A 24,237-nucleotide genomic window follows, 5' to 3' on the forward strand; every position below is an offset into this window, starting at 1 on the left:
TACTGGTTTGCTGTAGATTGCTTTTATCATGTTTAGGTATGGGCCTTGAATTCCTGATCTTTCCAAGACTTTTATCATGAATGGGTGTTGGATTATGTCAAATGCTTTCTCCGCATCTACAAGATGAACATGTGGTTTTTTTCTTTGACTTTGTTTATATAATGGATTACGTTGATGGATTTCCATATATTAAATCATCCCTGCATCCCTGGAATGAAACCTACTTGGTCAGGATGGATGATTGGCAAAATCACTTTTGTTGACTATTTTGTATTTCAATGCTTGCCAATATCATAGTATTTAACAAAATTCTTTCTAACTAATATGAGCTATTTCTAATTATTATACCCAATGAAGGAATAAATATTTCCTCAACTACATATTCATGCATTTGTTCATTTATTTCCTTAGAAGAAATTCTTAGATCAGGTGTCTGGGTAAAAGCATGCACGTTTATACATTTGAAATACATTGCTAGTTTCCCCTTTTGGAGAATTCTAGCATTGGAAGGTCCCAACAATAGTCCATAAATAACACACATTTTCCTACATTTCTTCTATAAAATGACAGCTATGACATCTGTGTAGCCAGCCAGTTGTAGCTGGATGAAATCTCAGAGTATTAGCTCAACTGCTCCTTCTCCAGCTCTTCCTATGAACTCATAGGGCCATCTCTTTACCCAGAGACATGCCTTGCTTGTGAAGGGAGCCAGACACAGAATGAAGAAATTAAATTCTTGGTTTGGAACTCCAAGTTAGACTCTTGAAAAGTATAGCATATCACGCTACACCCTAGCAACTGGGAATTTTACTGAGTATTTTAAGAGGAAAAAAAAATAAAGTTTCTTCAAGCCTCAAAAGACAAGATAAAGTTGTCTTAAGGAGCAGGGGGGGGGGGCTCTAAAAATGAGTGTCTAAACGGTTCCCTTGGCCCAGTCTGTGAGAGAGCGTCTCTGCTGATGATAACGGGGAAAGGCCCGTTCCCTGTGGGTCTGGCCTATGTATGAAATCTCACTGAGGATGAGCCAGGGAGCAAGGCAGGAAACAGCATTCCTCCCTGGTTCCATCACAGGTCCCTGCTTTCAGATTTCTCCCTTGAGTTCCTGCCCTGACTTCCCCCTCTGATGGACTGTTTTCTGGAAGTATATTATGAAGTAAACCCTTTCCTCCTCAAGTTGTTTTTGGAGAGATCCACCTTCAGTGAAATATGATGTCTTTGAAGGAAATATTTGATTCTTTAAACATGGCCTAACACAAAATAAACAGGGTCCTGTGCTTAGCCACAGCTGACACTGCCCACTGCCCCCATCGCTGGATATTCACACTAATGCTGCCTGCATCCCTGGGCATTCACACTGGTGCTACCTGCATCCCTGGGCATTCACACTGATACTGCCTGCATCCCTGGGCATTCACACTGATGCGGCCTCCATTCCTGGACATTCACACTGATGCTGCCTGCATCCCTGGATATTCACACTGATGCTAATGTCTTCTTTGGAAGGTTTTTGTTGCCTGTTTGCAATTTTAGACTTCCAAAAGTAGAAGGTAAACAACCATTAACCACTGCTCTGAGTTTGTGGGGTTTTGTCTGTTTGTTTTCTCTTAGCCTCTGGACAAATTCAATGCACATGCCATAAGTTGTGTTGTTGTTTTTTAAAAAAGATCTCATGATTCATTTTCCCTAAAATAAACAGAGACATGTAAAGCCTGTGTGCCTGTCCATGATGCCTGAGAATATAATACTTTTGAAATTTCAGGTTTATTTGTATAAGTTAATGGGGGAAAGTTGTTTAAATTTTAATAATTAAGATACAAATTAACTATACCAGGAAATAGAGAAAAAACCTTTTGATTTATTGGTTTTATAATCTGTATAGAAATTCCAGAATTATAGATACACACATGTGTATGTATGAACATAAATGACAATTTATCTTTAAAAATAATATTTTAATTATCAAAGTATTACTATTTCCCCAAAGGTCCCATGAATTCTAGCATAAAAATGACCCAAAATTTACCTGAAAATCATTAACTCAAATAAAAACATGGTCAGTGTGCTGTTAATAAATAAATAATATCTTTCTTAAAACTATACAAATAATTAAAATACATATCAGTAATAATGAATAAAGTTTCCCATTTTTTTATTTGACAAACACATACTTGTTCTCCTGTCAGAGCATCTCACCAGCACAGAAGAACCCTTTTCTTTTTTGCTCAGGGTAAGGTTGAAACAGTAGCAGCATCGATCTACAGATATCAATAGGTTAAATACCAACTAAGACTTCCTTCCCTGCCCACCAAGCTTTGGTCAGAGAAGCCGAAGAAGCAGCAAGCAAAACTGTTACAAGCTAACCTTTTTCAATTTTAGAGGAAAATAATTATTTAGATTTTTACTGTTTTTTTTTTTCAAATTAAGTTACAGAAAATAAATATAATAAGTGAATAGATAGTAAGACTATTAGTTCTCCAAATGTAATGTCCAGTGGCAACGAGCACTTTTGTGTTTTTTTGGCAGTAGATGGCAGCTGTACAAACAGCCAAGCATGCCACCTCTCATAAGCGCTCACAATTCTGACCGCCTACGCTATCCCCTACAAGCTGAGTTTTTGAAAGTTATCTTATCACAAACTGCATGTGCCTATTAAACACTAATCCCAATACTCCATACCCCAGAGACCTGACTCAGAGATGGAAGGGAGCCAGGAAACGGGTTTTTAAAGCGTACATTCTGTGACGACACCACTCATCGTCACTTAATATCTTCCAGGTTTTTGCCAAGGAACAACATACATGACTTGAGATTCTTCCCTGAGAACACCTGGGAAATGTTGGAGGCCTGAAGGCAATGCCTCATTGCCAATATCAACCCTTGATGAGGAATGTGATTGAAACCTAAAGAGGTGCACAGAAACAGGAATGGGAGAACTGCCTGATGGCCCTGCCCCTTCCCAGACTCCCTTTCCTTCAACACGCACCTGAGTTCTTCTCGCACTTCCCCAGCCGTGTTCCCCGTTATCACAAACAGAGCATCCATGGCGTCTGTCAGCACATTGCAGGCATAACCGATATTGATGGCAGTTTCTGGTACAAAGAAAGATTACCTCTGTTACTAGAAGTGTTACCTTTTCCATAAAGTTTTGGAACTGTGGCTGTGTTTCCTCAGAGCCTATCAGCTCCATGGATGTTAGTAAACACACAAAACATCATATGATACAGTTGGCCAGGAGAGAAGCCCAAGACCTGAGACCCATAACCAAATTTGCCATTCACTGAACCCTTGGAGAAAAGGCACATCTATGAATCCATGGGGTCTCATTTGGTTTCCAAAACTACCTTTAGATTCCCAAACCAATACTCATTTAGATATCCTAAGGTCCTGGGGTATAATGAAGAGAAAATATAAAACCAACCATTTACCAGAAACCTCAATTGATTTCATTAGAGAGCCAAAATACTAAACTTGGCTAATATTCAAACCTAATATGATAGACTAATAATTGAAGGCAAATGCATAAAACCTTTCATAGTTTTCCCACTTAATGAAAGAAATTGGAGGGGGCTGTAGAGTTAGCTCAGTGGTTAAGAGCACTGACTGATCTTCCAGAGGTCCTGAGTTCAATTCCCAGCAACCAGATGGTGGCTCACAACCATCTGTAATGGGACCCAATGCCCTCATCTAGTGTGTCTGAAGACAGCTACGGTTCTCATATACATAGAATAAATACATAAAATCTTTAAAGAAAAAGAAAAAATTGGAATTTAATAATCAGTTGAAGAACCATCCAGAGCTACTGTTCTGTCAGAGACCTGGAGGATTATACCATACTCAGCAAGGTCTGCTCTAGTCTTATAGTCATTTGATTCCAACAATATAGAATCATGAAACACTAGTTAGTTCTACAGGATTGTTCATCTTGTCCTAAATCAAAACAGACAATGAAATCTCAGTATAGATTTCAAAGCAAAGAAATCAGATAAATAATGGTAAATTCATAGGTACTTGCAATAATTGAATAGCTGAACCTACACCACATGTCAGCTGCAGTAAGTCTCATGTAATAAGTATCCATTAAGAACCACAAGCCTCAACTTTCTGCTGTTTAATTTTGTAATTAATAATTTAGGTAGAATAAACAGAAGTGGTAGGTAGGCTTGGTGGTCCAGGCAGGGTCCAAAGTTCAAGGCCTGCCTCTGTGGAGGATTTGAGGCCAGCCTGGGCAATTTAGTGAAGCCTGTCTCTAAATAAAAGGTAAGGAAGGCTGGGATATGCAGCTGAGTGGAAGACTGCTTGCTTGGCATGTATGAGACCCTAGGTGAAATCAATAGAACTACAAAGAGACAGGCAGGCAGACAGACAGATAATGAGAATATAATCCTGTGTGTGTGTGTGTGTATGCACATATATATGTATATACACACATATGTATATTCCCATTATCTGTACATATATATATATATATATACATATATATAGTTACATAAAAGAAATCGATTTATCTCATTTGCAAACGTCTAAATGCTGTATAGGGCACCTAACAAAGTGAATATAGTCTTTAAAGTGCATGCTGGTTAGCTGAATATTTTGTTTCCTAATGACTCAGCATCAAATTTTAAACTTTCATTATGAGCAACAGATTAAAGACTTATTAAACTATTTTTTCTTTCTTAGTGTCTGGTCATTCCTAAAAGTGGTTCAGTTCTCACAGGCAATCCTGGAGTTCAGCCAGGTGCACTGGTCCGGCTATGATAGTCATTGTGGACACAGTAATGTGTCCACAAGCCGCTGCAAAGCAGCTGGTGCACTTAGCCTGGGGAGCTCATTCGACACTCTGAGATCTAGATCTCCTGCCGCTCCCTACTGAAGGCGAACACAAGACCTCCAGACCCTTGCTTCAGCCAGATAGGACAATGCTAACAGGAAAGCCACACAGAGTGTTTTGCTCTCTAGGGGTGGCTACGGTACAGAAACTCTGCTGACCAGAGAATATACTATGCAAGGTATTTTTGTTAGTTGGGGTTTTCTTTTTTTTGCATTTTTATTAACGTATTTTATTTATTATTTTCATTAGTTTTTACATTTAAATTCTGGTTAGTTTTTAAATAATAAGTTCATATAAGCTTTTTTTAAAAAAACATTTGACTTTTCCTAAATAGAGGACTAGAAAAATGGTGAACTGCTTTAAGGTTTTGATTAACTTTTTTTTTTCCAAAGAATTAACTCCCCCTCTTCCAACATCACTATCACCTGCTTCCAAATTACCTTCTTTGTCTCCTGTAAGAATCCAGATCTTAATGTTGGCTAGTGAGAGACTTGTAATTGTTTCAATAACACCTTCTTGTAATTTATCTTCTACAGCGGTGGCACCTAATAGCTTCATTGGAGAGTAAAGAATAACTTACATTAATACACGCAAGGAACATGTGTAACATCTGTAGTTTCAGTCAGAGTTTAAAGGTCAAGGAACAGGAGATGATGATGACTCATAAAATGCTGATGTAGTAAATACCCTATTGTATACATAAATTAATCAATCTTGTAGGCACCTGGAAGGAAATTCCTAAGTCAAGCCTACTTAATAACAGAGGCCCAGGGAGGTATCCTTCACATACAGGAGATGGTATATTCAGATGACATGTTTGCATAAATGGGCAGACGCTACTCCTCTAATAATTTAAGAAGTCCCTGGCTGCTTCTTCACTTTCAGCAGTGAAGGAGAGGTCCAAAGGAAAGCTCTCAACTTGTAGTAAAAAAAAACTGAGGGGCAAAAGGTGGTGCCATTCTATGAAGTAAAAGGCCAGCAGGTAGCCAGTCAGTGGTGGTGCATGCCTTTAATTCCAGCACTTGGTAGGCAAAGGCAGGCAAATCTCTATGAGTTCAAGACCAGTCTGGTCTACAGAGTGCGTTCCAGGACAACCAAAGTCGTTGCACAAAGAAACCCTGTCTCAGCAAACAAAGCTAAGGTGCTCTAATAGAAGTAGAGAATAGAAATAGAAGTTCAGTTTTCACCCTAATGACAAGACCTGCTTCTTGCTACTCTCAGGTACCAACATCCTTGGTCACTGACAAGAATGGTTTCTAAAACAGACCCCACTCTGAGTCGGCATCAGAGTCTCCTGATCTGGAAGCGTTCATAGCCATAGTTCTGCTCTCTTTGTCAACTGCTTCTGCTCTAAAAATGTGCATCAGAAAGCAGAGAGAGGAGATGAATATGTTGTATCAAAGATAAACTGGGGGTTGGTAAATAAAGAGTCTACAATCCTTTACTTTGGGAAGACTTCCATCACTTAAGTTACTGCTAACAAAGCCAGTCCGCTCCACTGGCCACTGAGGCCACACATAGTAAGCTGAAACCCAGCACACAAAGCATGGCCCACCATTGAAAGAGAACCGTGTGCTATGTGTAAGATGATTTAGCAAACAACTTAAGCAAGCATAGAGCATCACACTTCCAAACTTATACCATCAAATCCCTCTCAATTTCTTCATACAGCCCAGATATCCGTTCATCCCTTTCCAAGGTGGCAGAATTTGCATCTTCAAGCATCTTCTGCCACATTTTAAAGTACTTGTCATCAAGCTCTCGATAAGCAATTGCCAAGGTTCGGAGGCCTTCCCCTGCAAATTCCTGTGAGAGAAGATACAATCTTAGGGACAGGTAGACAACAATAAGCACAATGAAAGTCCCCATAACACAGTGACCATTTCGTTCACACATTTCTTCCCAAGAGTATTACATAGCTGTCCTGGCTCTAACTCTGTACCTCCTCAGACATGGGAAAGAATAGTTGTGATTTATGTTAAGTCTATGAGGTTTGACCTGCAGAACTCTAGCTTTCCTCCTAAAAGCAGCCGAAAATGCCTGCTGAAGTGTCCTAATTGGGAAGAGAGAGGTGGGGTTGAAAGCAACTGTATCTGTACAGTTGGAAGCAAGTGTTTTCTGCCTGTAGGAGGTGTTCCTGTCTCAATGATGAAGACAGGTCCTTGGAGGAGTCACAGCTCACCAGGCAAAAAGAGGAAACTCTTTTGTAGACTAGAGCAGGCTTTCTCTCCAAGCCTTTTCACACACACCCCAATAGGTATGCATCCTTGCTGAAAATTCAATGAATCCAACTTTTGCATACACTTGAAAACTTCTACAATAGAAGCTAAAAGTAATAACTGATAAATAAGTAGATGCTAAGTAGTTGGGTAAGTCTGGCCTGCTCCTTGTGGCTATGATAATCACCTTTAAAGGAAAGGGAAAGACGGGAGTATTAGGTACCACAGGTGTGAGCTTTCAGGGCTAACTTTGGTCTTTAGCTCTAAGACTCTTCTGTGAAATGTTTTTCTTTCTTAATCATGTTAAAGTTTCATCTTTAAATAGTGAAATGTTGTTTGAAATCTTGAAGACACCATCATCAAATCAGACCAGCTCAAGCATTCGTTATTTATTAGAAATTATATTTTATGGAGCTAGTTTTTCATAAGTAATCAAATATTAGGAGGCCACACTTTTCCTAACTTAGCATAAATTGTCAACTTGCACAACCTAGACTCAGCTAAGAGGAAATACTCAGCTGGAGAATGACTTGAGTAAAATTGGCCTTTAGATGTATCTATAGGAGGTTGTCTTGATTATTAACTGATGCAGGAGGCTCCTGCCCACTGTGGGCAGGACCATTCCTAGGCAGGTAGTTCTGGGCTATGTAAGAAAGTATGAGCCTGTGATTGAGCGAGCCAGAGAGGGATCCAACAAGCAGTGGTTTTGAGGTTCTTGCTTTGAATTCCTGCCCTGTTATCTCCAGTGATGGACTGTGACCCAGAAATATAAGCTAAGGAAGCTAGAACACTTGGTAAGCGGACAATCTCATATGATACTTATGGTAATTTTATCCTTCTAAGAGGCGTGATGATTAGGGTATTAGTGGCTGCTATGTGTCTCACACAAGACATTAGCTCAAAACACAAGTAGATTGAGTTTGGGGGTAATGTTGAAAACCTCACATGTCACTTCTGCCTCCACACTGCAAGTAAAGCATTTTAATAGCCATCTCTGCTCCTTCCAGCACTGCTGGTCATTAAGAATGGTTTCTCTATTGTTCTGATGTATGGTGCAGATACAGGTTTGTGATTAGACATGTGCGAAATCATAAAGCACCCTAGTTAGTAAAAAGAAAAGACAGTGCATCGTACAAAGATGTGTTTTAACCCACAAAAATCACAAGGAACATTAATTGAGTTCATCTCCAGGCAGTTGGTAGTAGTTGGGACATTGCATTCACATTTACAAACCCCCTCTTCTAAGACCATGGCATCTCCTTCTGGTCTGGAAATCTAGTTACTGCCTTTAACCCATTTTTTCTTCTCAAGTCACATAAACACGTCTTTGCCTTTAACATGAAACTCCACTGGGCACTGCCACTGATGCCCTCTCTGTTCTGCACAATGGAGAATCAACTCTAAGAGGACACTGGAAAAGGGGACAGATGACTTAAGTCATCTAATTAGTCATGAAACACATATTTAATCCAAAATGGTCCTTTGAACAGGCCTTTTCCTATCATAAAACTATCCAAAATCAATAATTAAATACAAATCTAAAAGTGTAGGATGTAGAAGCCAAAGGAATATGATGTAAAAAAGAGCAGGTCCCATTGATCTGTCCTAAAAACAATTCTTCTCCCACCCCTTCCCCAAAAGAAACTACCAAATTAAACTTTAATATAAAAAGGAGCTATCTAGTGCCTTGCATTTGAGCAATGACAAAAATCATATAGTTATTACTCCAATATTGTTTTAATAACAAAAAACCTAAAAGGCCATTTTTGTTTCTGGAAAACATTAAGAGAAAAATCAAGAATGCTCTATTAAAAATGAAAAATAGCAGTTTGTAACAATTATTACTAAACCATCACTTTTAAACTTAAAGTCAGCAGAGCATTTACATTTTATGTTTTTAGAGGACTTGAGGGGACATTTTATAATGAAAACAACATCCAACAAAGAATTTTGAACCATTCCCTGCAACCAGAACCTCAAATAAATTATTAATATGACACTAAGATACCAGGTTCAAACCCAACATGTCCCTATTATTTCACAGTCCCTTGCCCTTGAGAAAAGAACAAAGGAATTCCTTCCAGAAAGTTACTGAGAAAAATTAGACGAGTCTTAGAATGTGTGGGTTGAGCATCTAGAGCGCATGAGGGACTCACATAAGTCTTAAAGGGAAAGTTGGGTCCAGAGACCATTTTTCCTTCCTTCACCATTGAAACTCAGCCATGAAATAGGCACCTTGAAGGGTCCTGAGCCCCCCACCACCACCCCCACCACCATGTGGCTCTCTCCGATGTGATAACCTGCCTGTACTAAAACTCTGATTGCTGGCCTGTTCCCAGACCATCACCCATCATGGACTGCCCTCTGTGGAATGGCTTCCCCAGTGGATTTCCACTTCAGAAGTCAGCCTCTTTGTTGATATTTGTTAGCAAGTTCTAACCATTGGGATGTAGAAGGGGTTCCCGTGCTGAAGTGACCAGAGGCACTTACGCTGAGATGGTCTGATGTTAAGGACTGCAGGTCTTCATTGGAAGGATGGAGCTTTTCAAACAAAATAGTATCTGCTCCTTTGGAATAAAGTTTTATCTGTCCTTCTGGGTTTCGAACTAAAAAGTAACAGAGTTTGGGAAAGTAGATTATATCATTGAAATCTGTGAAAACTAGCCCATCTGGAAATGAACTTAAGGTTTGCCAAGGCCAAAACATTCAGGGTCTTTGGCTAGATAATCACTATCTAAGTCAGTTGGCTTTATTCTTGTTCAATTAATTAAAAAATATTCCTTCTACTGGAAGTTTTAATTTCTCAAACTCAGAAACAAGTATTTTTAGTCTGATGTACATGGCCCAGCAAACTTCCCTTGCCTACTATTGCAAAATAGCTGAAAGGTTTAAATTAAGCCATAGGTATTAAAGAGACTGAAGAGCTTTTTTGGAAAGTTCTTGGTGTGGAATTCAAGACCTTCTGCTCAAACAGATAGCACAGTTATACCAACCGTTCTCCTCCTGGAATTCTAGCCACTCAGGTTTGTACCATCCAGGGGGCTTAATAGAGTTCATTTTCTCTGCCATTTGAAGAACTAAAAGGCAGCAAAAAAATCACAGAGCAAACAGACACAAGTAGTGAAGAAAGACTTTTATTAGATGGAAGGAGAGAGAGAGNGAGAGAGAGAGAGAGAGAGAGAGAGAGAGAGAGAGAGAGAGAGAGAGAGAGAGAGAGAGAGAGAACAAAGCAAAGAGGGACTCCAGAATACAAAATTCAGCCTCTCCTTAGGGCTGGAGGTTTTAAGCATCTTTGAGAGTTCTTCCTCCCCAAATTTAGGGCAAGTCAGTCTGAACAAAGACAAGGCCCATGACTTAGTGAACCTGTCCTAATCAGTGCTTTGTGTTCTAACAGAAGAGGAGTCTTATTGGTGGAGACAGAATGAGGCCTTTGTTTTAAACTACCAGGCTTTTGTCTCAGGAAAGAATGGTGAAAGAAAAGCTGCCATCTTTAGAACTCAGTCGTGGTCCATCTCTCTGTCTGTCTGTCTTCCAGGGAACTGCCTAACTCCTCATTTCTCAGGTTGTTGCTCTGGTGTTCTCTTACCTAAGTCAGAAAAGCTCATTTATTTTAGTGATTTGCTCTTGGGTCAACCATAGCTGCAAACAAACCTCACAGAGCTGAAAGAAAGACCCTTCTCCCACTGCAAGTCTGCTACTGGTAGGGATGGTTTGCTTGTTCTCTGGGTTTGGGAATGGCAGCCATCACCAGACTACCTGCATTACTAATTTCACCTGCAAATTCTATCAAATCTTATCTTCAAGTCACTTAAGAGTTGGCCCAACTTTGTAGGCTTTGGTTTTACATTTGACACACAGTAGGCACTTAATAATCTGAATGAATGAATGAATGAATGAATGAAAGGTAAGATTGTTTGGCTTTGCCTAGGAAATCCAAGAGCCTGAGCCACAACCTCACTTCATAATCTGAACATACACCTTCATAGGCTTCATCAATTGAATCAAAGATCATTTTACGCTTTTCACTTAAAGTGTTCTCTGCAAATAGAATGCCTTAGAACAGGAGAACATAAATAGATATTTTATTATCCATTTAATGGCGGTAACATGAAGATAGGAACCGGGCTGGGAAGGGGTGTATGTCCATAAGCTCTTTTCCCCTCATTAGGCAATTCAAACCAACGTGTGACAAGCATTGCACCAAGCCATGCAGCTATAAAATCCAGCCAATGGTCTTAATACAAAAGACTGACAAGACCTGGGGCAGAGAGATTCCCAGGGTGCTGTGTATGTTCAAGTCAGGAAGGGGTCTAGAATAGAATGTGCTGATTGTGGCAAATTAAGAACTTTTCTTTAGTAGTACAGTCTTTTGATTAAAATTTGATGATTTGGGGGGGTAGGGAGGTGATAGGGTCTCACTGTACAGCCCAGGCTACCTTTAGACCCCTCATGTGCTGGAATTGTGATAAGCACCACACCTAGATATTTACAATTAAACATTCTTTATCTTACATCAGATTTTGAAGGCTGCTACAATTTATGCTTTAGTGGTTATCTGTCATCTGCCTCTATTCAATACTTTGTTGTCATTGTTTATGTACTGGATTACTAACCTTTAGATGCAAATTAGTGCAATGGGCTTTTCCATCATGATATAATGAAATTCATATGTTTGCTAATTAGTAGAGTCTATAACTTTTAACAAACTACTATAAAAATTAACTTTTATTTAAACAATACTGATTTAAATAGGGGCTCTGGTCCACAAATAAAATCTAAACATGCTAGTATTGAAATCATATATTAATAACTTGATGAATGACACATCAAAAACAAACAATAAGGTAGAAAATGAAGAAGAAAGGAAAAGGAGGAGAAGGTAGAAGAGGAGGAGGTGGTGGAGGAGGAGAAGGAGGAAGAGGAGAAGGAAGAGGAGGGGGAAGGAGAAGAAAAGGAGGAGGAAGAAGAAGGAAGAAACAACAATGGGAATCTGTACTGACTGGTTTTTGTGTGTCAACTTGATACAGGCTGGAGTTATCACAGAGAAAAGAGCCTCCATTGTGGAAATGCCTCTATGAGACCCAGCTGTAAGTCATTTTCTCAATTACTACCGAGGGGGGCTGGCCCATTGTGAGTGATGCCATCTCTGGGCTGGTGGTCCTGGGTTCTATAAGAAAGCAAGCTGACCAAGCCAGGAGAAGCAATCCAGTAAGCAACATCCCTCCATGGCCTCTGCATCAGCTCCTGCCTCCAGGTTCCTGCCCTGTGTGAATTCCAGTCCTGACTTCCTTTGGTGATGAAGACCAATGTGGATGGATAAGCTGAACAAACCCTTTCCTCTCCAACTTGCTTCTTGGTCATGATGTTTATGCAGGAATAGAAATCCTGACACTTATAGAGAAAACCTGTTGCTGGGCAGTGGTGGCGCATGCCTTTAATCCCAGAATTTGGGATTAAGAGGCAGGTGGATTTCTGAGTTAGAGGCCAGCCTGGTCTACAAAGTGAGTTCCAGGACAGCCAGGGCTATACAGAGAGACCCTGTCTCAAAAAAAAGAAGAAAGAAAAGAAAAGAAAAAAGAAATCCTGACAAAGAAAGACTGTGGAAGAGACAGCAGCAGTGACAGACCCTCACAGAGGTATTGTCCCCATAGAAAAAGCCACGTGACAATCCGGAGGCTGGTAATGTTTCCTGCCTAGACTCAAACAGACGTTTCAGCCCTAGCAGAGTCCCTCTTGAGTTCCAAGATTAAAATGATTAAAACCCAAGCAGCCAAAATAAAGCCTGTGAGCCCCACTCTGTGCTAAACATTACCCTTCTTCATATGGGACCCATTACGGCAGACATCTGATGTCTGCGGTTAAGCTGAGAATTCCCCACAGCCCGTAATGGTGACCAATGCTGAGCAAGAGCCAAACTTCTCCCCACAGAACAATCTTAGGTTTTTGTCAACACCCTTAGAGCAAAATAAAATCCACTCTGAGCCAGGTGAGGACCATTCACACCTCTCCTGGGGTTGTAAAGAGAGGACAGCTCCTGCTGACGCAACAATGAGCCAACACCTGGAGCTGCCTGCCTGCTTTTTAGCTGATGGGAGCTGCCTGCAGCTGTTATCGTAAAAAAATAAAAAAATAAAATAAAATGAGTAGCCTCAGAACAATCTCTCCAAACTACATTTCAGTAAAGACTCCAAACACTACCATTATGGATATATACATTTTCCATAGTGGGAGTTCACTTAATGCAATAACCAAGATGTTCATAAGTTACAAGAATATTAGGTAGAATTTCATTTTATGAATATCTGTAAAGATCATGTGCCTGTTGGGTGCTCGGCCCTAGAGAGTCTAAAGATAAGGCTCTCTGACCTCAAGTAGCACCCAGCCTATGAGCTGAGATAACCAGGAGTCCCAGGAGTCAGAATCCCACTGCTATGGTGAACAAAGCATTCTGGAGAATACTATAAGATGTTGTTACTTGGAAAAGAAGAAAAAAAACAACATTTAAATTGTACATTACCTGATGAGAAGGAATTTTCAGCAAAAGGGAATTAGGGAAAAGAATTGTTGTAGGTATGCATTTAAAAACAACAACAAATACCCCGGGGGATAACAGAATACAATGCATCCCAAGACTTGTGAGCTGCGATGATGCTTGAGCACAAAGTTTAGAAAGTAGAGAAAAATAGGTTGGTGTCACTTTGCATGTGACCTTGAGAATCATATACATTGCCTATACAAAGAAGCATTGCCCTGGGAATTCTGGGAAGCAAACTTTTTTTTTTTTTAAGTAGTGACATGATCAGTCTATGCCTTAGAAAGAGTAGCATATTGCCAGCATGGAGTATTACTTTAATGGAAGCAATTCTGAAGACACTGCAATAATTCAAGTAAGTAGTGACAAGATCCCCAACTGAGACAATGGTAATGGTAACTAAGAGGAAAGGACAATAAAATTGTATAGAGGGAAAAAATGTGGTTTAGTAAACACTAGATTTGCAGATAATTCTAAGATGCATTTGGAAAGGAAAATTTAGGAAAACATTGACAGAATTCTAGAGAAACTCTGAATTTGGAGAATAACAAAAAATGATACAGGTTTGAGAAACATCTCAAATATTCCAATGGAAAATGACTAACAATGAGGAAGTGTTATCCTAGAGCAGTATTTCTCCATCTGTGGTCCCCTATGGAGTACCATAAGCATCACTTAGATCTTATCAGAAATGTAGGAGACTCTACCTCCAATGAACTAATTCACAAACCAGTTCCCAAAGCCAAGTGATCTGTAAATAGTTTTTCAGCTTATTCTAATGGGAGCTAAAAGCTGGGAACCATTTTCCTAGTACATCAAAAATATGGAAGAGTCAAAAGCAAGTGAACTACCAAGAAATTAAGAGGCCAGCTTTATTTGAGGAGAGGTTGTTTTGACTTTTCACTGCTGGAGGTTGAACCCAGAGCCTTGCACATCCCAGGAAAGTACTTTACCATTGAGTTATGTCTAAGGTCATAGCCAACCTTAAAAATGGCAACCCCAGATTTAGTTATTTTCATTGCAGCTGAGTAGCTGTGTAAAACTTGTGTGCTTTGTGATACTCTCCAACAAATGACTTAAAATCTTTTAGTTTCGTTTCTTGTGTCATAAGTGAGGGTGATACACTGGTGCCAGAACCCTCACCAGAGATGCTTCTATTTTTCAGTAGATGGTGATTAGCATGGAGACCCACACCGGTCAAGATGCAGAGAATGAGAGATTGTAGGATGTTCAACCCTAAATGGGACACCTATAGCATACCCCTCATCCAAAAGCTCAGGTGTCACTATGGAAGAGGAAGCAGTAAGAGTCTAAGAGCCAAAGACAGTGGATGACTACATGGAAACTGTATCTTCTGAACACAGCAGGGCAGCTGCACATATGAACTCACAGCAGTTGAGACAGCATACAGAAAACCTGTGCAACCTCAAGGCAGACCAAATCCCACCACAGAGTGGGGAGAGGGTGGACATGAAGTTCCCTAGCCAAGGAACTATTTGAAATTGACAGCTTCTAGGAGTGGAAGAGTCTGTTTTTCTTTAAGTAGCCCCTGGAAAGTTGACCACACTCCAGTGTAAGGCCACATATCCAAGAATACATGATCAGCACAAATTGGACTTGATAAGTTAAAGAAAGAAACAGGATGCAGAGTTGGGTGGGTAGGGAAGGAGGAGGTTGATCTAAGAGGAGATTGGGGAGGAAGTAAATATAATCAAAACACATTATATAAAATTCTCAAAGAACTAAGAAAAAGATAATTTTTAAAGATAAAAAGAAAAAAAGCCTGCTTAGAGATGTAAGAGGATTGGAAAAGGGGGCATGTGACTCATCTGACAACACTGAAACAGTACTAAAGGTTAACACCTAGTTATAAAAGCATGGATGTAGTGTGGTACTTAATAAGCTATCATCTCCAGCAATGGGGACAAACAGAAATAATGAATGACATGAGAACCACCAACAATGCCCACAACAACCAGCAAAACTACACAGTTCAGAAACTCTTCTGAGCCAGAATTAAGCTCTCCAGTCACACTTCTAGGTTTTACTCCCCACGGTGTCACCAGCTTTTGGACTCAGGTATGTCACTGCACTTTTCAGTATCTTGGTTTTATTATCTATAAAATGTGCATAAAATAATAGCATGTACTGCTGTTACTTTGGATAGAGAATTGAGAATAATGTTGGGCATGTAATAAGCTCTTGATGAGTTTTATTCACAGATCACTACACTTTTGAGACTAAGTTGAGGATCACAGGGGTTCATAAAGATACCAAAAATGTAGCACATAGCTAAGAGTCAAATCAGTGAAAAGCATCAGCATAACTACAGAAGCATCAAAAGATCAATAATAATAATAATCATTGCAGCTAGCCAACATACCTATGACAGACATCCTTTTCCGGATGTTGTTGAAATCCAAAAAGGCAAGTAACTGATAAGTCACCGGTGTTCCCAATTCTTCTATTGTAATTGTCTCTGGGGTTCGAGACTTAAAAATGAACCCAAAATTTCTAGCTGCAGTAACTAGAGCTCCTTCATCAGGGGATTGAACTTGGTAAACCAGTTGTCCTAAAAGGGAAAGAGACAAACACATTCTGTGCTGAGGGTAATAATTCATGTTCATATTTCCAGTGCTAATCCCAATGCATTCTTTAATAACTAACTCCAGCATCAACTCTAAACACTTTCCTATTGGACTCACTGTCCAACTGTGAGTCTGTCTCTCCACTGTGATAAAAGTTTCTTAGCTGGCAGACCATAGGTCTGCACTTTCAGTGACTAGAGGTTCTAACTAAAACATTGTAATATGATCCTCACATGATTCTCACAGGAAGCTCAAGGTAAACCTTTAGAAGGGATGATTACTTAAATTCTTATTTTCATTTTTATACTGGTGGGACCTATGGCTGAAAGAGGTGAAATGATCATTAGAAAGAGATCAAACAAGGAGTGGGGAAACACACAGTCTGACCTTTCCTTTGCTAAGTCACTAATGATCTTTTATGAGACTGAATATATAAAATTCCACCAAAATATAAAGGATCAAACAAGATGTTAAAGACTTGTTGCTTAATAGTGTGTGTGCTGGAGTGGAGCTAAGAGGAGAGGAAAAGAATGAAATATGAAGAAAGACTTAAAAATGCCTTAAAAATAAATGTAACCACACTTACATAAAATTATATAATGTTTGAAAAGTAAATCAGGCCGGGCGTGGTGGCGCACGCCTTTAATCCCAGCACTCGGGAGGCAGAGGCAGGCGGATTTCTGAGTTCGAGGCCAGCCTGGTCTACAAAGTGAGTTCCAGGACAGCCAGGGCTATACAGAAAAACCCTGTCTCGAAAAAAAAAAAAAAAAAAAAAAAAAAAAGTAAATCAGAAGAGGTAGGCATTAATAGATCAATACTTTCCATTTATAGTGTTCAAAGATAAATTGTTATATAACTGGTTTTTCTATTAGTGGGTAAACTGTGGGTATGCTATGGATTCCTTGTGAAAAAGAAAACCTTACTTCCCTGCATATATTCTTGAGTATACATTTATAAGCAAGTGGAAGAGTGAATCAGGTAAAAGGCAAAGGCAGGAAGATTTCTGTCAATTTGAGGTCAGCTTGTGTTACTTAGTGAACACCAGCAATCAGGGGAATATAGCAAGACTCTGTCTCAAAAAATGAAAAAAGAAAAGGAGCAATAATAACATAGTTACTTCAGAGTCTCTCATGGTTCTACCAGCAATAGGGAAGCTATGAATTTACCACTAGGAGATAGACATTTACAGATCAATAGATGGTTGGATGGATGGTTGATGATAGATAGATAATAGATAGATAGATAGATAGATAGATAGATAGATAGATAGATAGATAGATAGACAGACATCATTTACAGATAAAAGAAGAAACAAATGTTAAGAAACATAAAGCAGATACAAATGAGTGAATCACACAAACATCAACCACAGTTATAAACATAGCGCCTGTGAGGTTTTAAAAGAATGAAAAGCATGGTGAAAATGATGCCTGTGCCAGGGCAGCATTGACACTATTAAAGGATCTTTGTTTTACTCAAAAGAAGCCTTAGACTTTTGTGAGTTTAGGTTAAAGTCCCAATGTTAACTGCTAAAATAATAAAGGTTCATTGTTTTCAAAGTAGCAGGAATCAAAGGGGCTCAACCTATGAAAGGACAAATAAAAGAAAGAAGAGTCTAAGAAAGGAAAGGTAGGACAAAGAGAAGACAAAATAAGATAGTTGAAAAGGACTCCAGATGTTATCAACAGCTGAGCTTTAAGTATTTAAGTGTAGTGATGACAAAGAAGAACAGATCGACTGTTCTCTTTGGCCTTAGCTTTGTCTACGCTGGGTTTTTTTTTTTTTTTATGTTAAAGCATACCATTACCAGAGATGTGTCCAAATGTAAGTGAAGAGATAAATGAAAACTAACAAAAGCTAAGGTATAAACACCTAGGAAGTAGAGTAAACAATCACAGTGAGTTCTGAAACAAAAATGACGACTGGAGAAAAGTGAGGTCAAGGGATGCTGATACAGGCTGTGGTCCAATGAAGACAGAAGTCTGAAGTATTATCAAATATAGCCTTATAAAGCAAGCTTTGGTAGAACTGCAAATATCAACATACAAGTGTACTGTTCTATTAGAGGCTCTTGCCATATTTTAATTAGCTGAGAAATCAAGTTATCTAAATAATACATTTAAGAAAACACTGAGAAGGCTGTAGCCCAAAGATTGCCTGGGCTATAGAATAGCAGTCTCTCATTAAATAAACAACAAACAAAGAAACAAACGAATAGAAGTTTGAGTAATATAATTTAAAAATTGTTGAATGTAATTGTTAAATGTATATGTTTAGAATATAGTATCTCCAAATTATAGAATATACACTCATTTCTAGTATTTATTAAATGTTTATTAAAATGAAGCATATACCAAGCTATTATCAAGCTTCAACAAATTTCCAAATTGGTACAATAAGGCAAAAAAAAGAGTTTTAAAATTTAAAACATATTTTATTGTCATTTACTAAGAAAGTAAAGAAAAGAAAAAAAATCTTCCTAAAGTCTTGGATTTCCCTCTCTCTTGTTCTGAAACTTTACTCTGGCACAGACGGAAACCACAATGTCTCCAAGCCACTTCCTCATGAGCCAAATGCCACAAGCTTACAGCAATATCCTCCACCATAAGCTGAATTTTAACTATTAAACTTTTAGTGTTGGATTTGTATTCTCATGTTCTCCATACGTGACACTTCTAGAGAAGGGTTTATTTTTTGGTGTTCTTTAGCATGTACAAATTCATTTGAGCTTGGGCAAAATATCCCACAACAAAAGCTTTGAAAGGAAAGCAAGCTCTCATTTCCTTAAGAAGAAACCTGACAGTGGAATTTAGTGTCTTGAGACAAGAGTTAGAAAAGGTTGAAATCATTCAAATATCTAACTCCTTTCTCTCCAGAAATCCTTTTTGGTGGCAAGAAGCATAAGCATAAGTAAGAATAGCTAAAATGTAAGAGCAGCTACAGGCAATGTTGGGTGGGAGGGCAGGTGACTGAACTCTCATGCATGCATAGCAGGGGTATAAAATGATACCTGAATGTTTTTTGAGAGCAGTTGAACAGTTTCTTAGAAGTTTAAACATATCCTTCCTTCCATGATGAGCTGGCAATTTCCACTCTTAAGTGTTTAGTCATCCGCCTCCCAATGTTTTTAAACAAAGAATTTTGAAAAGACATAAAAAGTCCTGTGACAACCAAAAGCTAGAACAACTTAATGTTATTAACAGAGAACTGGAAATGGGTGTGGTGCATTCATATAGGGAAATGCTGCTTAATAAAAAAGAAAAAGAAACTAGCAACAGAGATACCGGCACGATACCAGAACATGACCCGGAGTGTATACTGGACAATTCTGCTTAGACAGAAGACAAGAAGACAAACTCATCTTTAGTGATGGCAGCCTTAGCAGTGGTTGGGTGGGCTAGAGTTTACAGGAACTGAATAAAAAGGGCAGGAGTAGCCTCTGCACTGATGGAAGAGCTTTATGCCTTGATCCAAGCAGTGTCTCTAGGGATATTTGTAACTGTTGAATCTTACCAAGCTACCATGTGTATAAGTGTGTATATGTTGTGCATGCACATACTTTGATGCACTAAATCACAGCACAATGTAAATTTTGAACATGCTAGAATTGAAGAATGAATCTACAAATCTGAGAACTATCTGAAAGAAAAAATGAGAGTCTGATCAATAAAGAAACAGAGAGAGAGAAACATCGTTCAAAGCATCTGCAGAAGAACATGAAAGCAGAGGCAAGGAAAAGCACCATAGAGTCTCCAAACTCAGTGAACTCATGAGAACAGCATCTTGGGAGACCTCATTAGTAACCTCACTGAAAAATTCCACTTGGCACTCCTGTGCCACTGTGCTCCGTCTCCAGCCAGCCTGCTCCAAATGACAGGCGGAAGCAATATTGTCTGTGTTCAGGCCACATCAGGAAAGGGACCAGAGACCACAGGTGAATGAGTGCAGTAGTGTCAGACTTCCACAGAGTCAGGGGTGTCGGGGAAAAGACAAGGAATATGTATGCAATTCTGCCTCTCAGAAAAGCCCTGGCAGATGGTAACCTTGGTGACCAGAAGAGAGGACCCCACCATCCGAAGACCAGTTACATGACCTGCCTCATCCAGATGAACCTGAGCAACAGACGATGGTAATAAATGACGTTCACCAAGCAGAAAGCCTCTCACGCAAAGAGGAACAGACAACCATAAATCACCAAACATTTAAGAACAACATGAAAGTTAGATGCAGAAGGAGAAGGGGAAATGGGGAAGGGAGAGAGGGAGGGAAGGCTGGAAGGGGAAAGATCTACAGACAGAGAGGGAGAGAGAAAGACAGAGACAGACAGAAACAGATACACAGAGGAGAGCGAAAAAGAGAGAACACTCAATAAAATGCAGCTTACTGGATGAAACAAAAGCAAATTTCAAATTAAGTATAATTAATATCCTCAAAGAGATCTAAAGAATATCCTAACATTAATGGAAAACAGAGAGTGCTATTAAAATGAAATAGGGTTTGGGAAATGAAATAAACTCAAAAGGCAGAAATGAAAGAAACTTCCTTAAGGCAATTCCCAGAAGGGAATACAAGGATTCCTTGTGGTGTTAATATTATAAAGATCAATTAAAGCCATAAATATAATTATGTGAATCTTGAAAGCAATTAAAATCTAAAGAATGGGTTAATTCAGCACTCATTACTTCCTTGGGTAGTAATTTTAACTTAATATTTGGTAGCAAAATGAAACAACACAGGTAAAACTGTTAGACTTTGAAGGAAAAAGCTGACTCTCTGGCATCATCAGTGGCCTCCCAGGATCAAAGGTCAAGTAAGTCAGCTGGGTTTGCTGTATTTTATAAACCCTGAGCTCCAAATAACCATGTAGCATGTAAAAGGCCTCGATCGGCATGATGACTACGGTGTTTTATGTAGATTTATCCCCACAGTATGGTCAGCTCCATCCATGGACATGTGCTATGTGAACTGCATCTCCCTGAGTTCTGGGTACTAGAATTTCACAGCCAAGTGTGGTGCTCAATCCTAAGAGGCATTTCATCCCAGCTGAAGGACAAATTTGGATCTTTAGCTTTCCATTGGTACTGTCTCTCTTTCTTTACTATTTTTATGGGGTCTCTAGTGATGGCTTGGCAGTTAAGAATGCTGGCTGCTCTTTCAGAGGACCCAGGTTCAATTCCCAGCATCCACAGAGCAGCTCACAAATGTCTGTGAATCTAGTTCCAGGTGATCAGAGGCCCTCACCCATGGGCACTACAAATGGTATACAGACATACATGCAGCTAAGATACTCATACATATAAATAAAACAAATAAAAAATAAAAATAAATTTCCTTGTTTCTGAGAAGCATTCAGAATAAAAAACAAACAGAAGTCTGGAGACAATGAAACCTTGCTTGGAATATTCTAATCTACCTTTAATTCAGAAATATCTCAATTTGCATACCAATGCTTATCTTTGCTACATTTTTTCAAAGGCTCACTATTCAAGCACCTACCTGCACTGTTCTCTTCTGACATTACAGTATGGCAGAGTGCGAGTAAGCGAAGGAATTCATGGACTTTGGGGTCCCCCAGCTCAATGGATTCCATCAGACTCTGGTCAAAGAAATGCAGTGTTCTTTCTGATTTCAATTTGCCTGAGAAGTCCATAGCCTCCTTTTCCTACAAGAGAACAACACCACCAAAACAAACTTTTTCCAAAAATAATCAGTTGTCTTTTCCATTTTTTAACCTTTGCATGTTTCATGGGTTGCCATTATCTGTCTTAATTTTTTTAGAAAAAAAAATCTGCAATCAATAATTCATCTGGATTGTTTCAAAACTAAAAATTTTTCTAGTAGACATTGACATGTTCTTGAGTAGCAGAGTACAGCCTTCCATCTTTAAGGGAAGTTTATTAAAGACGTTAAAGGTGGAGGTGGGGTGAAACATTTTATCCTGCAGGGAAGATCCTAAAACTCAGTGAGTAAACAACTTAGAATAGCTTCAGGAAGTCCCTGAAGCCAACCAGATTCAACAGACCCCTTCCTCCACAGGTACACAAGCAGTAAGGACATTTGTAACCCCTAAAGGAGACTCTCAGACCAGAAACACCTCCTGGAAGAAGTAGAGATCAACCAGGCTCCCTGGGAAGGCTCAGACCAACAGAGCTACCTAGAAAGGACACTCCCAACCTACTGAGCTTCATGTAGGATATGCACATTTCCAGCTATCGTGGGTGGTTGCCACATTAAGGTGGACTCTGGTGTTGCAGCTCTCTGAGCTACTCTGCTCCTTGTAAATAACTCCTCATCCATTTTGCTTTAAGGAACTCCAATTAAACTCATTGGCTCACCAAGATAGAATTTGGTGGTATCATTACTTTGGTCTGTCATTGGTTCCCCATTCTGACCTAAGGAGGCCTCTGCTCTCATATCCTTAGGAACAGTGAGTGCCACACAACACATTCGCTGTGTACTTCTTTCCATTTAATAACTCCAACCTGATCTCCACTTTTTGGCTTTTTGTTGATTTCATGTGATCATGTCCTATCCTTCAGACACTTAAACCTCAAGTTTAGAAACCTTATGACAGTCTTATAAGTAATGAAATGTCCTTGTCCCTTCACGGCAGACTATCTCTCAACTTCTCAGTTTATAAGGACCCAACAACCATTCAATTGCTTTGGCTCTCTGCTTTTCCACTCACTGCTTTTCCTATATCCAGGGCTGATAACATGGACCTTTGACTTTGTAACTAAAATTAAGTATCCCCTCCAAAGATTAAATATATGAGCAGTATTTGTTCAGTTAACCATCTAGCTTCATATTGTGGCTGGGCTTCCTTTTATTTGGCTCCAAGGTCTGAATCCATGGGCATCACATAGAGACACTAAAGTACAACTACCTGGACACACCCCTGCCATGTCCAGAATCCCCTTGCATTCCATCCTTACTTTATGTGGGGGGGAAATGTTTATTATCATGTACTCTTGTTTTCACCAAAAGTTTCAATCTGTCCTTTTTCAGGATGAAGAAATGATGCTTTGGGCAGCACATTCCTTTCTGCCTTAGAACGCTTTTATTTATTCACTGATCTAGTATTTACAGGAGCCTAGCTTAAGCTAGGCTCTGCCAGGAGGCAGATGCCACACCATCACTATATAGCTTGAATCACCTACAAAGCCATCTAACAGAAGTTTTAAAAGAATATATGTTTGGGGCTGGAGCTTGAAGCTATATTGACTTCACTCACCACCCCCTTGGCACACAGGAGCCCTAACTAGTTATCTTGACCCAACACTGATAGCAAAAAGGTCCAGAGCTCTTTGGAATCTTGTAGCAACAGCATTCAATAAGCTTGGGTGAACTGGGATAGTCTGCATGCCAGTGGGACACTCCAAACATTTCTCTCCACTATGTCCGTGAGACCCTGGCAGCTGTCATCCTGTTCTTACTGAGACACCCTGTTGCCATTCCAGCATAGCAGCCAGATCCCTGAGTTTAGCTCTATCCCAAGAGGAACAAAGAATATGCAGGGTTTCTTCGCAACAGATGAAGGCAGTTGACCTTGACCGTGGCTAGAGCACCAGAGCCCAACACCTTCTGAGTTTCCAAGCTGGGACCCTGGTGTGGTGCAGAGACCTAGCCTCACCAGGATGACAGCTGCTAGGAGAGAAGGCAGAATCAGGAAGCCAGCCATGTAGGTACAATGGCAAGATGGGTTGGTGCCCAACAAGTAGACATCTCCAATAGGTAAAATCCTGCTACCCAGGAAGCAAGGCTGTATCCTACATTATGGGGCTAACTTGCCCTGCCAGGCCCCAGAGCCTAATGTAGGACATGGAGCTAATTCCAAATCTCAGGGCCTGGGCTCTGGCTGAACTCTTCAGTAACAGGGGAAAAGAGAAGTGGGACAGGGAGGAGCCCTGTTTAGGGACTTGCAATAAGAACAGGCTGTAGAGTCAGAGCCAGCAGCCTTCACTGGTGCTCAGCCTTATAGAGCCGAGATGTTTCTGTCAGTTGGGCTTCTGCTGCATGTTAAGTCAACCAATGATGGGGGAAATCCACTGAAGCTGCTTCCCAGAGGCA

At 39.7% G+C, this 24,237-nt stretch overlaps 1 protein-coding gene across 2 annotated transcripts in view; it reads right to left on the bottom strand.

Moving 5' to 3' along the window:
• Positions 1 to 24,237, bottom strand: part of Atp8b4 (ATPase phospholipid transporting 8B4 (putative)) — a 178,623-nt gene that overhangs the window by 46,015 nt on the left and 108,371 nt on the right. For both annotated transcript variants that reach the window (XM_021156332.2, XM_021156331.2), the window contains exons 15-20: positions 21,664 to 21,829; positions 15,963 to 16,151; positions 9,538 to 9,653; positions 6,470 to 6,634; positions 5,269 to 5,380; positions 2,984 to 3,089 (exon numbers count right to left, since the gene is read on the bottom strand). In XM_021156332.2, coding sequence (XP_021011991.1) covers positions 2,984 to 3,089; positions 5,269 to 5,380; positions 6,470 to 6,634; positions 9,538 to 9,653; positions 15,963 to 16,151; positions 21,664 to 21,829 — 854 coding nt within the window. The remainder of the gene's footprint in view (positions 1 to 2,983; positions 3,090 to 5,268; positions 5,381 to 6,469; positions 6,635 to 9,537; positions 9,654 to 15,962; positions 16,152 to 21,663; positions 21,830 to 24,237) is intronic.

This window comes from Mus caroli, chromosome 2 (assembly GCF_900094665.2).
Source record: "Mus caroli chromosome 2, CAROLI_EIJ_v1.1, whole genome shotgun sequence".
NCBI classification, from domain to species: domain Eukaryota; kingdom Metazoa; phylum Chordata; class Mammalia; order Rodentia; family Muridae; genus Mus; species Mus caroli.